The sequence below is a fragment of the Taudactylus pleione genome, unplaced genomic scaffold (genome assembly GCF_031769625.1).
Source record: "Taudactylus pleione unplaced genomic scaffold, aTauple2 ptg000105l, whole genome shotgun sequence".
NCBI lineage: Eukaryota > Metazoa > Chordata > Amphibia > Anura > Myobatrachidae > Taudactylus > Taudactylus pleione.
In genome coordinates, this window is record NW_028284507.1 from 376,866 (window position 1) to 389,399 (window position 12,534).

Genomic DNA, 12,534 nt, shown 5'->3' on the forward strand with positions numbered 1-12,534 from the left:
GGAACTTGTTTTGTGCACCTTGAAATGTGCTTGGTATGTTTGAAGTCACACTTCGCAAAACCACGCAAGAATATTGCAGGTCTGCAGATTTAGCAGTCGTAGTGACAATTGGTGTCGCTATTAAGGATACTGCCTTTGAACCTCTTTATACCCCTGCCTATACCTTCTAATATCCTTCCTATAAACCTCTAAGGATGACGCTAATTTGCGTACGCAGTCATCCAGTAAATAGACTCCAGACTTAGAACATGTGGTTCCAAAGCACAAAGTATTATTCAAGTAAAAGTACAGCAGTTACATGCTATGATCCTCATATAATCTTAGCGCAAAGAGATTATACAGACCCAAGTACAATTATACATACGCAGCGCTCTCTGGTCCAGATGTTAGGCATCAGCAAGAAACCCCTCGTCAATTAGCATTCAGCACAAAGACTAGGAACCCAGGGTCAGAGCATATTTATACCCCCCAGAAATAAACAGCACAATAGAGAAGTTTGTTGCTAATACCATTGGTCGTAACGCAGAGGGCATATGTTACAAGGCATTTAACAGGTTGATTCAAATACACAACCCAGCCTCTAACAACTGGGGGTCTCTGGTTTCCTGCCTCATGCAACATCCTGGCAGTTGTTCATATAATGTACATTTTGTTGCTTGAAGTCTCTGCGGTCCATAAGTTGAGAATGCATGATGCGATCTCCACACCTATGGTACCAGAATACTGTTGAAAGAGTACGCATCAGTACAATACCAATCACTGCTTACTTATGTATAAAACCTTAGTTACCAAATAATCTTTATTTCACAGCATTTATGCTAAATGAACAAACTTAAATCTTATACTTTAAAGCTTATTAAACCTTTTATGTGAATATGTAATGTGTAAGTATGCGGGTGTGATGTAAAGACGCTAGTTAACTTGGGGCAGACGCGTGCGCATGAAGCTAATAAACAGCGTTTTCATATAGGATCGTATGCATTCGCTAATATGCGATTAGTTACCAGCGCAATTGTGTGTATTAATGTGTGTATGAGAAATGGTGCACTTAAATCTCACTTAAACTAAGTGAACACCTAGCAGTGTGGAATGCTGAGCCTTATAGTTCCACCCGCCCCCCTCTCTCAGCAGCCCCCACCCTTCCCAGGCTCAAAAGTACAGTCCTTTGTTCTCCCAGGTTCTTGTGTAAATGCAAATTAGCACAGCTACAAGACCCAAACCTCAGATAACACTCTTGGCTTTGAAGGTATTTTATTGTAGGAAGCCTGATAATGTAAGGTGCTACAAACAACCCTCTTGCTGTATTCGAGCAGGGCCACCTGGAGTGAGAGCAGACGTTATGTCCAGGAAGCTTGTCTACACAGGCTAGTTGTCACGTGGCCATTTGCTCTGGTCAGCTAATGCAATCGAATTTTGACATCCTGTACAGCCATTTCTGAAATATATCCTTTAGGGGAATTATAATAATATACACTTTATCCAGGGCAGCAACTAGGGGGGGGCTGGAGGTGCACGTGTACCGGGTGCGCCGCTGCACCTGGTGCCAGTGACCTCCAGCCCGGTGCTGCAGAGCGGCTCCAAGCCGGACGTCCGCTGGTAATATTTATTACCACCGGGCGCCCGGCTCCTTCTCTGCAGCGACGCGGTGTAGCCGGAGCCAGAGGCTGGAGTTCTCTCCCGAACTCCAGCTTCCGGCTCTCCCCACGGGCACTATGGGAGAGACGTAATGATGTCTCCCCCATAGTTCCGAGGAGCAGCCAGCAGACCGGACGCGATGCTGGATGCAGGAGCAGGGTTCAAGGTAAGTTTTTTTTTTTTTTTTTTTTTTTTTTTTTTTTTTTTTTTTTTTTTTGTTTTGTTTTGTTTTGTTTTGTTTTGTTTTGTTTTTTAGCTGCACTACAGGGGCATTATTATGGGGACATGGACATTACCACAGGGGCATTACTATGGGGGCATGGGCAATAAGGGGCATTACTAATGGGGCATGAGCGCTACAGGGGCATTACTATTGGGGCATGGGCTCTACAGAGGCATTACCACAAGGGCATTACTGTGGGGGCATGAGCACTACAGGGGCATTACTGTATGGGCACTACAGGGATATTACTATGGGGCATGGGCACTACAGATGTATTACTATGAGAGCATGGGCACTACAGAGGCATTACCACAAGGGCATTAATATGGGAGCATGGGCACTACAGGGGCATTACTGTATGGTGGGCACTATAGGGGCATTACTTTGGGGGTATTAACATATGGGCATTACTATGAGGGCATTACAATATGGGCACTACTACATGGGTATTACTATATGGGCACTAGTACAGGGGCATTGCTATGGGGGCACTACTACAGGGGCATTACTATATGGGCATTACCTCAGGGGCCATTACTATAGGGGCACTGCTGCAGGGGGAATTACCAGGGGGGGCACCAAATTACTGTCTTGCCCCTGGTGACAAAAATCCTGGTTTCGGCCCTGCTTTATCCAGAGCACCCAAACTACGTAAAGTCATGAAATGGGCTTTTGGTGAATCGCCTTAACTTATGGCGATGGTCACAGATGCAATCGCATGATGCTAATAGTAATATCGCCACATGTACTAAAGTGTGAGTTTATCTAAAATTGCGCTTAGGCGGCCATTCGCAAAATGGCGTCTTGCTATCTCAGTTCCAAGATGGCGTCTTGCGGCCAATCGCAAGATTGTGTCACTGCGATTCAATTTTAAACTGATCTTGTCTCAGCCAATAATCCAGCTTCGACACTATAAAATGTTCACCATTACAACCATGCAGTTTGGGGAATAAGGCTGGCTGAGGATACATTATAAAAGAGCTAAACACATACTAGTCCAGCTCCAGGAGTGTGGTTCATGGTGGGGTATGGGTAATAGGATAGCATAGCTTACAAATAGATTGAAGCTCCATTTTTGGTGCATGCACCATGTCTGGAGGATGTTGGGAAGAGCCCAGACCCACCGTCCTTTGTGCAAAAGACCCCTTAAGAACAGGATGTAGTCAGGATACTGGCGGCCGCTATCCGGCATTATATACAGATTCCTTTTAAGAACTGACCCTGGCTGACAGAGTACTGTCTGTTCTCAAAGTGCCCACCCTTTTTTTTTTTTTTTTAAAGCTAATTTAATCCCAGTAGTAGTGTCTGTGCCCTCCCGTTGGGTTAGTGAAGAAAACTAAATTTGGGGCATTCTATAGTGCAATTCAGAGCACAAATATATGAACTGATTGGAGCTGCACTAGTAGCTGGTCTAAGATGAAGAAAATCCCTTGACCTGGTAACATCTTGTATCCCCGTCCCCTGATCTCTTCTCAGCTTAGACCCCTATAGATAGTGCTTGTCCAAATCTACATGTGATGTTTGAAAACCTCAATCCTCCGGTGCCACCCTGCAAAGACGCAAGTCATGCACTGGTGTAACGGTGGAGGTATAGACCAGTGTTTTAGACACCTCTGCTTGATGTTTGCCTATTTGGGCACCCTAAGACAGATGTCTGTTGACTTTTGACTAATTTTGTATTGGCTTTAGGTGAAATTTAATGGTATAAACGAAGTTCCTCCTGAATCTAGTATTGGACACATAGGGGTCAATCCAATTAGGTGCGAAGGGTGCGTTATGCCGTTGCAATGGTGTTTAAGCAACTGCACCGCATCTCGCACCCTTCGCTACCCAACCCGAACCTCGATCTACAAAAAATTTGCTCGTAGCCCTATGGGGCATGCGAGCAATATTAGGCGAATCCAGGCTGCCATAAAGTGCGGCCATTGCTGTGATGACTCGCACATGCGAGATCGCACCGAATGGGATTGGCCCAATATAATATCCCTAATGGGGGCATGTTTATGCACATAAGAGAATAGGGAATAGTTTTCTAAAGGTATAGTAAATTAATTAAAATTGACATCTGGCATTATATTAATCGCTCACCATTCATATTGCTGTGAACACCATCTGCGCTGAGACCCACAACTGCCCCTGAATCCCTAGATGGATGCCTGTAATACCCAAGGCTGATTCAGTTCCAACCGGAAGGGCTTCATAAACTAGATCATCGGGCTTTAGTGTGTGTATTGGGAGCCCTCCTGCTCCAGAGAATATTTCCTATTTGGTAACTGTTACCTACAGATGAGGGCAGGTATGTAAATGTGTAGTAGGGGCTTCCGTCAGTACTGCAACAAGAGGACTCAACGCTGCTTTTCCACTGAGGACCAATAAGTAATCACAAAGTTATTGAAGCTGATGTTTGTTTGTTTGTTATAACCAAAGTGTTTTCTTATGATCATTTAGCCACAAACCATTTACAGACAAGGCTACATCTGTGGCTTATGCTGGGCATACACCATACATTTCTGTCCTTTCTGGCTGGTTGGAATGAAAACCTGGTAATGTATTGGAGCCCATGTCGTCCATTTGCTCACAAACACTGGAAAATAGACAAAAATGGTCGTTCAGACAAATTGGTTAAAATTTAAAACACACAAATTTAACCAATTAGAATTTTTATTGTCTGTTTTCCAGTGTTTAAAACCATATGATGGACTGTCATTTGCTCCCATACATTACCAGATTTTCATTCCAACCAGCCAGATTGGACAGATATCGGACAGATAATTGTATAGTGTATTCCCAGCAGATGCTGCAGGGGGATATCCTTCAGATATTTTTTTTTATGGGGTGATAGCTATTGGTATGCCCCAATTTCACTTATGGACTAAGACCATGACATTCTCTTCTAACAAGATAGCTGTTCATACATTATACATGGCATATTACCCATGTTGTTTTTCAGATTAGAATACTGCAGATTAGTCTATGGGGTATTGTATGGTCATTATGGACATGTATCAATGATATCCTGTCTCTTATCTGTTTACACATTATAAAATGTTCCTAATGTAATGATTCTGAAATCAAATGTAAGGTTACTACTAATCAGAATCTTTAAAATATTGCTTAAAGCAGGCACTGAAAACTCACCTGCTCATAAAAGCTTATCCGTCCACCACTTAAGCTGGGCATCCACTATACAATTTTCTGTTAGAAATCTGGCTGGTAGGAATGAAAACCTGGTAATGTATGGGAGCAAATGACAATTGTCCATTTGCCTACAAACACTGGAAAACAGACAAAAATTGTCGTTCAGACACATAGGTTAAATTCGTGTGTGTTTTAACCAATTTGAACAATTTGTTTTTTGTCTGTTTTTCAGTGTTTAAAACCATATGATGGATTGTCACTTGCTCCCATACATTACCAGGTTTTTATTCCAACCAGCCAGATTGGACAAATATCTGACAGATAATTGTATAGTGGATGCCCAGCATTAATCATGTAACTATGTAGTCTACTGGGCTCTGTACGGGGTTCCCGGTTGCCAGTGGTTAGAATACAGACAATAGCATCCCAACATTCAGAATCCCAATGCCTGAAGGTAAGTAGCCTAACCCTCCCCACAGCCTAACCCTAAAACTTACCATCTGGATGTAGGCGGTTGGAATTCTGGAGTCGGGATTCCGGCATTCTGAACGCTGGCATCCCGACCGCCTGGATGGTGATTACATCCCTAGTATACCTCACTTGTACTCTCTAATTCTCACTCCTGCCTTTAGCTTCCCTTACACTGGCTCACTCCTTTATGTCTTCTTTTTGTCTCTCCCTTCCCTTTAAACTGTAAGCTCCATGAGCAGGGCCACCCTCTCTCCTGTTCTCATTACCTACTTTTCTTGCACACCAGCTATTCTACATTACCTCCTTGGGCTCTCTGCCCCCGGAATCCACTCCTATGAACTAGAACCCAGGGACGTGCTGTCAGGGTAGACAGAGCCTGCCTTGTCATACTTTTGAGAGATGATATAAAAATGATTAGAGTAAAACAAAGAAAATATTTATAACTTGTAAACATCTTTGTTTGTTGTAATCATTTCTATAGTTGACACTCACCAGCTTTGTGGAGCTCCCTGGGACTGCAGGGAGATGAGAGATGAGGCAGCAACAGCTCAGACTCGCTTATGTATAGTCACACTGCTTGCAGAGCTGGGGGTGGGTCCAGACCTCAGGTGGTAAGCTGCACAGAAAGAGAGCTAATAGAGGCATGCCTCTGAGTATAGGGGTGTGTGTGCATTGAGCACTGATGGATACCTTGGATGTCATGTGACCAGGAAGTTTAGAGATTGGATCTCGGTCAGCAGCAGCAAGGAAAGACAGTGATGCAGGTAGGAGAATCAATGGTCACCTGAAGCTTAGTGTAGTTGAGGGGAGAGTTACAGTGAGTAGGGGGTGAGATGGGCTCCCAGCACTCAGACCCATCTCCATGTCTGCCTCCCCAGCCATTGACCTTACAGCACGTCACTGCCAGAACTGTAATCTGCGCCCACGCGAATAGCTACAGGTTTCAGCCTATGATTAATATTTCCATTGTACCCCCTGTATCAGTAGCTGTGTTGTTTTGTAGTGCTATTTGTTACTTGTCTACTGTATTGTACTGTTTTACACTGTATTGGTTTTTCCCTCTGTACGGTGCTGTGGACCATTTGTGACACTCTATAAAGACAGTTTGATAAGTGTTGAGAGCTATCTTTACCTACTATGGCACGCTCAATCTGATGCCATTCCTTTTCCTTTACAGGCAGACTAAATGTCTATATCTTATCTTCCACTGGGGAAAAGACACTTTTGTGGTCAACTGGAGGACAAGACTATGTTAGGTGGACTAAAGCCCAGCTGAAATTACCACCACATCCTCACCCCCATGATCTGCGGGTAAGTAATCTGTTATAGAGAATAAACATATACTGCAGTGCTGTCCAATGTAGAAATTGAGCTGCAAATAAATCAATTTATAATATGAATGTGCTGTCAATAGATTAGACTGGAAATTATAATACATCAGAGATAGATGCTGATGCTTCAAGCGTTAAAATTAAATTACTTTAATGTTATATCCCAAACTGAACCTTGGGTATGTGCAATATTTCACTTATTTTATTTGTTTTATTTTAATTCTCTGTCCATCTAGGTGGTTGTTGAAGGAAAGAGAAGTCCGTCAAGTGAAAGTAACGTTGTCATTGATAACCTGTTTGTTGGGAAGTGCAGGTAACACAGAGTTGCTGTTTGTATGTGCTCCCTTCCATTTACTAGTGTAATAAACACTTAACCGGATTTGCATGTGGTCCTGGGTGGTTTATTTTTTTTAGTCATTTTTTTTTAAATAAGGTAATATTTCGTCATCTAGCCAGTAGAGGGAGCTGATGATGTAAAGTTACCTGAGCTATCCTTGGTGCTGAATTTCCAGCCAGGACGCTATAGGGGTTAAAGCTCAGTGCTTACCATTAACATGTCTTCCAAGCACACATTCTTCAACTGTTCAACTTTTTCAACACAGCAGTGCAAATTATTTTGTATATGTTGCACCAGTACGACACTTTCTAGATGTGTTATTAGCTATGACAGGTGGTATGTAGTTTGTACAGCCTCTTCAACCCAAAAGGAAGCAATTTTTTTTTTCAGATTTTCTCTGTATATATCTTGGAAGTGATTGCATTATTCTCTTTGCGGTCTATCTGGAGCACCATATTCTATTATCTAAACGCTGATGGAATGAGTCTGGTAAGTAATATGCAGTCACTTCACTCTCTTCTAACAAATAAACAGCAGGAAGAAAAGCTATGCGTAGCTGAATCAGGGATTCTGTGTAGCGAAGAGGATTTAGTGTGTGTGTGTGTGTGTGACTCCCTCCCACCTTTCCAGAAAATGGGCTGTGCTGTGGAGTGTCTGACATCACTCAATGGGGCTGGGGAAGCAAAACATTCAGTACTTTAAAAGCACAGAAAATCTGCATTTCTCACCTCAGTGAGAGAAGTGTGATCAAGACCTCTTTTACTTCATAGCCGATAACAAGGGGAAGAGATTTTCTACAGCTCTTGGATGCAACTCTACATGAACATGACTGTATGGAATCTCAGCCTGGGTGACTGAACTTTTTATGAAGTTCTAAAGTTTTTACCAACATCCTAAGAAGGCATGATGGAGCCTGAAACTGTCGGTGACATATTATCATAGCCTAGACATTTACTGTCCTGGAAGCCCTACCTACTACTGTGGTCAGTGAGAAATGGCGTCCCCCCTCTCCTACTCCATACAAGCTACTGCGGTTATAGCAGCAATTATCACCTTCCTCATCCTTTTCACAATCTTCGGTAATGTCTTGGTGATAATAGCCGTTCTGACGAGTCGATCGCTGAAAGCTCCACAAAATCTGTTTTTGGTGTCTCTGGCTGCAGCAGATATCCTCGTGGCCACTCTCATTATTCCCTTCTCCTTGGCAAATGAGCTGATGGGATACTGGTACTTTGGGAATACTTGGTGTGAGATGTACTTGGCACTTGATGTTCTCTTCTGCACATCATCCATAGTGCACCTATGTGCCATAAGCTTGGATAGGTACTGGTCGGTCAGCCAAGCCATTGAGTATAACTCCAAGAGGACTCCTAGGAGGATAAAGTGCATTATCCTAATAGTCTGGACTCTAGCAGCCTTAATTTCCTTGCCTCCATTGATTTACAAGGGCAAGAAGGAAGACCAGAGAAATGACAAACCCCAGTGTAAGTTGAATGAGGAACCGTGGTACATCCTTTCCTCCAGTATCTGCTCCTTCTTTGCACCCTGCCTGATCATGATTCTAGTATACCTCAGAATTTATCTCATTGCCAAACGCCGGAGCAAGAAAAACACTAGACCTACAGACAAGACTTGTAAATTAACTGGAAACAGCACTAAAAACCATGTGGAAAAGTCACAAGGGGACGTTACGCCACAGAAGCCAGATACTGATCTCCCATGTGTTAGAGTATCTCTGTCTGCACCCAAGGAGAACCATGACCACGCATCGAACAATAGCAGCACAAGAGACCCTAATGGCCATGGGCCTCCTGTTATGGACACCGTTATCACCACCAGAGGCATTATACTGCTGCCTAAAAAGTCCAAAGACTCCGACATGACCAAGAAGAAAAGCCACATCAACAGAGAGAAGAGGTTTACCTTTGTCCTAGCTGTGGTCATTGGGGTATTTGTTTTGTGCTGGTTTCCTTTCTTTTTCACCTACAGCCTTGGGGCCATCTGCCCTGAACTTTGTTACATCCCGCCAAGTGTCTTTCAGTTTTTTTTCTGGATAGGATATTGCAACAGCTCACTCAATCCAGTTATATATACAATATTCAACCAGGACTTCAGAAAGGCTTTCCGTCGTATTCTGTGCAGTCACTGGACACACTCCGTTTGGTGACCAGTAAAGCATGGGGTCCTGACCCCTGTATTTATTAGACTTATGAGAAAAGGAGCTACAGAAGATGTATACAGAGCTATATGTTATATTCTATGAAACCAAATCGATCACTGTTGACTCTTTACTCATGTTTGCTCATGACTGGAAATGTCTGCTCCACATACTATTTCCATCCCAAGCTGAGCTTGGTTAAATAAAGCTGTTTGTGAGATTCATCTGGTGTTGCAAATGCTTATTAAAGTGTTGTGCTTTCACTTTCTGTGGCTTACAGTTCTCTTAGCATTCAGACCAGCGTCCTAGTATAGGGGCATCTGTACTGTTTTTTTTTTTTTTTTTTTTTTTTGTTTCACGTCTGGCAAGCAAAGTTGGTTTTAAACTATGTAATCTTAGATGCACATGTGACCTAATGTTATAGATGCTAAAACAGAAGTTTTTTTTTTTTTTTTGTTTCAATCTTCTTAGACATCTGGTATATTAAATGAAATGCATTCTACATACAAATATCATGACATATGGTTCTGTGTACACGGGCAGATTAACTGGTGGCAATAATGGGTTATTGGCTGCTCCTATTTGGATATACTGTAATCTGGAATTCATATCTTTCTAAACGTGCGTACACACGGAACGATTGAATTGGACGATATGAACGATAATGATATCTATCATATAGTTATCGTTCATATCAATTTTAATAGTTCCAACGACCTGCAATGCATGGGTACGTATGGTCGATATCGATAATCTCCCGTGCATACAGGCCAACCTGGTTGATATCGACCAGGTTACTATAGGGACCCACGATCAACGTTATAGTCGTTGGTGAGTAGGTGGTGTGCTGGATTATCGATCGTCCAGCACACCTGGGAGATTGAACAAGGTTATCTATCGTCCCGGCTGTACGCACCATAAGACTTCTTTTTTTTTTTATAGAATGCTGGAACGCTACAAGTAAGCTTCAGTTCACTCAGGATGGGGATATTTCCTTTAAAGACCTGTCCTGCTGTGTGATTGTACTTTTAATTCACCCACCTCTCCTCCCCTTAGTTTGTACTGCACATGTGCCAATAAACAAACTAGATGTACTTGTTTTCTCAGAAGTCTGTGACCTTCCTGCTCTTAGACCTATAAGCCAGATAAATAGTGAACACTTTAGAATGTTTGCAGCTACCATTGTGACAGAGCAAATCAGACTTTATATGACTGTATAATGAAACCATTATCTGCCTACATATATCAAGTGTCTCTTTATTTTCTAACCATTAAGTGTCCTACTATTTTATTTTCTCTGGTGGTCTCCCACCCCTTTCTTTTTCTGGATCTCTGTATGAGAGTAATTGAATTTCTTGTCTTGTCCATAATAGGTCAAAGGGAGAAGGCTCTCAGCCACAGATCATAAGAACTCTTCTCTGTCTAGTACAGAGATTTACAAACATGTAGTGGTTGGAATGATGAGCCTCCATCACATACCTGTTTGCTCTTCAATGGAAGTGTATAGTACAGCTGTAGCTGTGAGCACTGATAGAGCACATTCTTTTAGCATGTATCGCTATGTACTGTAAGTATGCTATACTCTAGTAATCCTATGTTTCTGCATACATCCTTGTGTTACATCACTGTAGGAAAGCATCAGCACATGACCCAGTGGGGGGTACCTGAAGACCAGAGATCAGAAAATCTGTAGCTGGAGCCATTACTGATAGTTGTGTGGCTGAATTTATTTGTGGTCTACTATCTGATATAATAAGCCTTCTAACGAGTGTAGAAGTTGCCCTTAGAAACCAATCTGCTTCGCAGTAGCAATTATCAATCCTTTTTGCCGACTGGCTAACCTCTCTGGGAGGGGACAGCCAGGTCAGCTCTGAGGGGGGGGGGCATGGTGTAGCATAGTGGGCAGTGTGGGGTGTAATTTCATAATCATGGTCCTGTCCCGCTATGCAATGTGCGCATCATGTCTTCAGATGCCGGTACTGCTCACAAAGGGTGTGGATCATTAGGACTACAGTAAAAATGTAGATAATGGAAGTTAGACAGGCAATAGGTCAACTAGATAGAAGGTCGACAGGGTCATTAGGTTGACACGATTGATTTGTTTTCTAGCCCTAATCTTCACCCTAACACTTCCCTTGGTGCCTAACTGTCCCTCCTGGTTGCCTAACACAAACAAAACACATGTCGATCATTTGTATGTCGACCTAATGACCCTGTCAACCTTCTGTACCTGTCGACCTTACTAGTTGACCTTTAGTGTGTCGACCTTCAGACCCTGTTGACCTATTGCCTGTCTAACTTCCATTGTCTACCCAAACATTGTCTCCCTTTTTACTGTAGACCTAATGACTGGATACCCTTGGAAAGTGGGTGGCCATGGGTAGCTCTGGGAGACTTGGCCACTCTTCTGGGCATCCAGGAGACCCACCTGAGATTCGGCGGCCTCCTGGATATTACGGTAGAGTAGGAAAGTATGTATAAAATACATTCTATGAAATTGTCAGTCAGCTACTACCTATGTGCAACTTCTCCACTTAAACCACTACAAGAAGGGCAAACTGTTTGTTTGTGTTGCAACATTTCTATGCTGCGTGAATCTAATTACATCATAATCACAAATAACTGCATTATTCAGTGTTTACGGTAAAGGCTATAATTAGATGTTTAGTACAGTACATACTGTAGTTTATACGCACAAAAACAAGTCTCTGGGGCCTCAGCCAGTCCCAATCTGCCATCTAATACTGTGTTAATCTTACTGCATCTCCCTTTCACATGATGTTGAATTTGATTTGTTTTTCCAGCAAAGTCCAGTGTGGTGTAAGGATCCTGGACACATTCCAAATATATTTATTTTCTTTGACTCATGCTTAGGGCCATATTCAATTAGTTTTGTGTATGCGATAATGTTTCGCATGCTGGACTTTTTGCCTACATTGTGTATTTCAGCCGTAAGAACTTATGCGCGTACCCTCTATTCGCCCTATTCAATTCCAAAAGATGCGAAAACGCCAACACAAAGTCAGAACAGGGGAAATCAGCCTGAACCCCCTCAAAAATGCAGAAACCTTGGATCCATGTAGTAGTGCCCAATTTATCCCTATTAAAACTATTTGGGGTACTTAAGTTCGCACAAATGCCACTAGTTAATGCCTTTGCACAAGTGGTGAAGAATGGCATAAAGCAGAATTTTGTGGGGAAAATAAGTAGTCCTGTCAAATTTGGGGTAACTGAAAATGGG

The 12,534-nt window shown here is 42.6% G+C and overlaps 2 protein-coding genes across 3 annotated transcripts in view; both read left to right on the forward strand.

Annotated features, from left to right (window-relative positions):
• The window catches only part of ASTL (astacin like metalloendopeptidase), a 45,089-nt gene extending 37,912 nt beyond the window's left edge, over positions 1-7,177 (forward strand). For both annotated transcript variants that reach the window (XM_088470858.1, XM_088470859.1), the window contains exons 11-12: positions 6,645-6,778; positions 7,035-7,177. In XM_088470858.1, coding sequence (XP_088326984.1) covers positions 6,645-6,778; positions 7,035-7,115 — 215 coding nt within the window. In that variant the 3' untranslated portion in view covers positions 7,116-7,177. The remainder of the gene's footprint in view (positions 1-6,644; positions 6,779-7,034) is intronic.
• A 314-nt stretch (positions 7,178-7,491) lies between these two features.
• On the forward strand, positions 7,492-9,517 carry ADRA2B (adrenoceptor alpha 2B). The gene is made up of 2 exons (XM_088470860.1): positions 7,492-7,624; positions 7,906-9,517. The coding sequence occupies exon 2, from the start codon at positions 8,130-8,132 to the stop codon at positions 9,300-9,302; it is 1,173 nt and encodes a 390-aa protein (XP_088326986.1). The 5' UTR covers positions 7,492-7,624; positions 7,906-8,129; the 3' UTR covers positions 9,303-9,517.
• Positions 9,518-12,534: the final 3,017 nt, after the last annotated feature.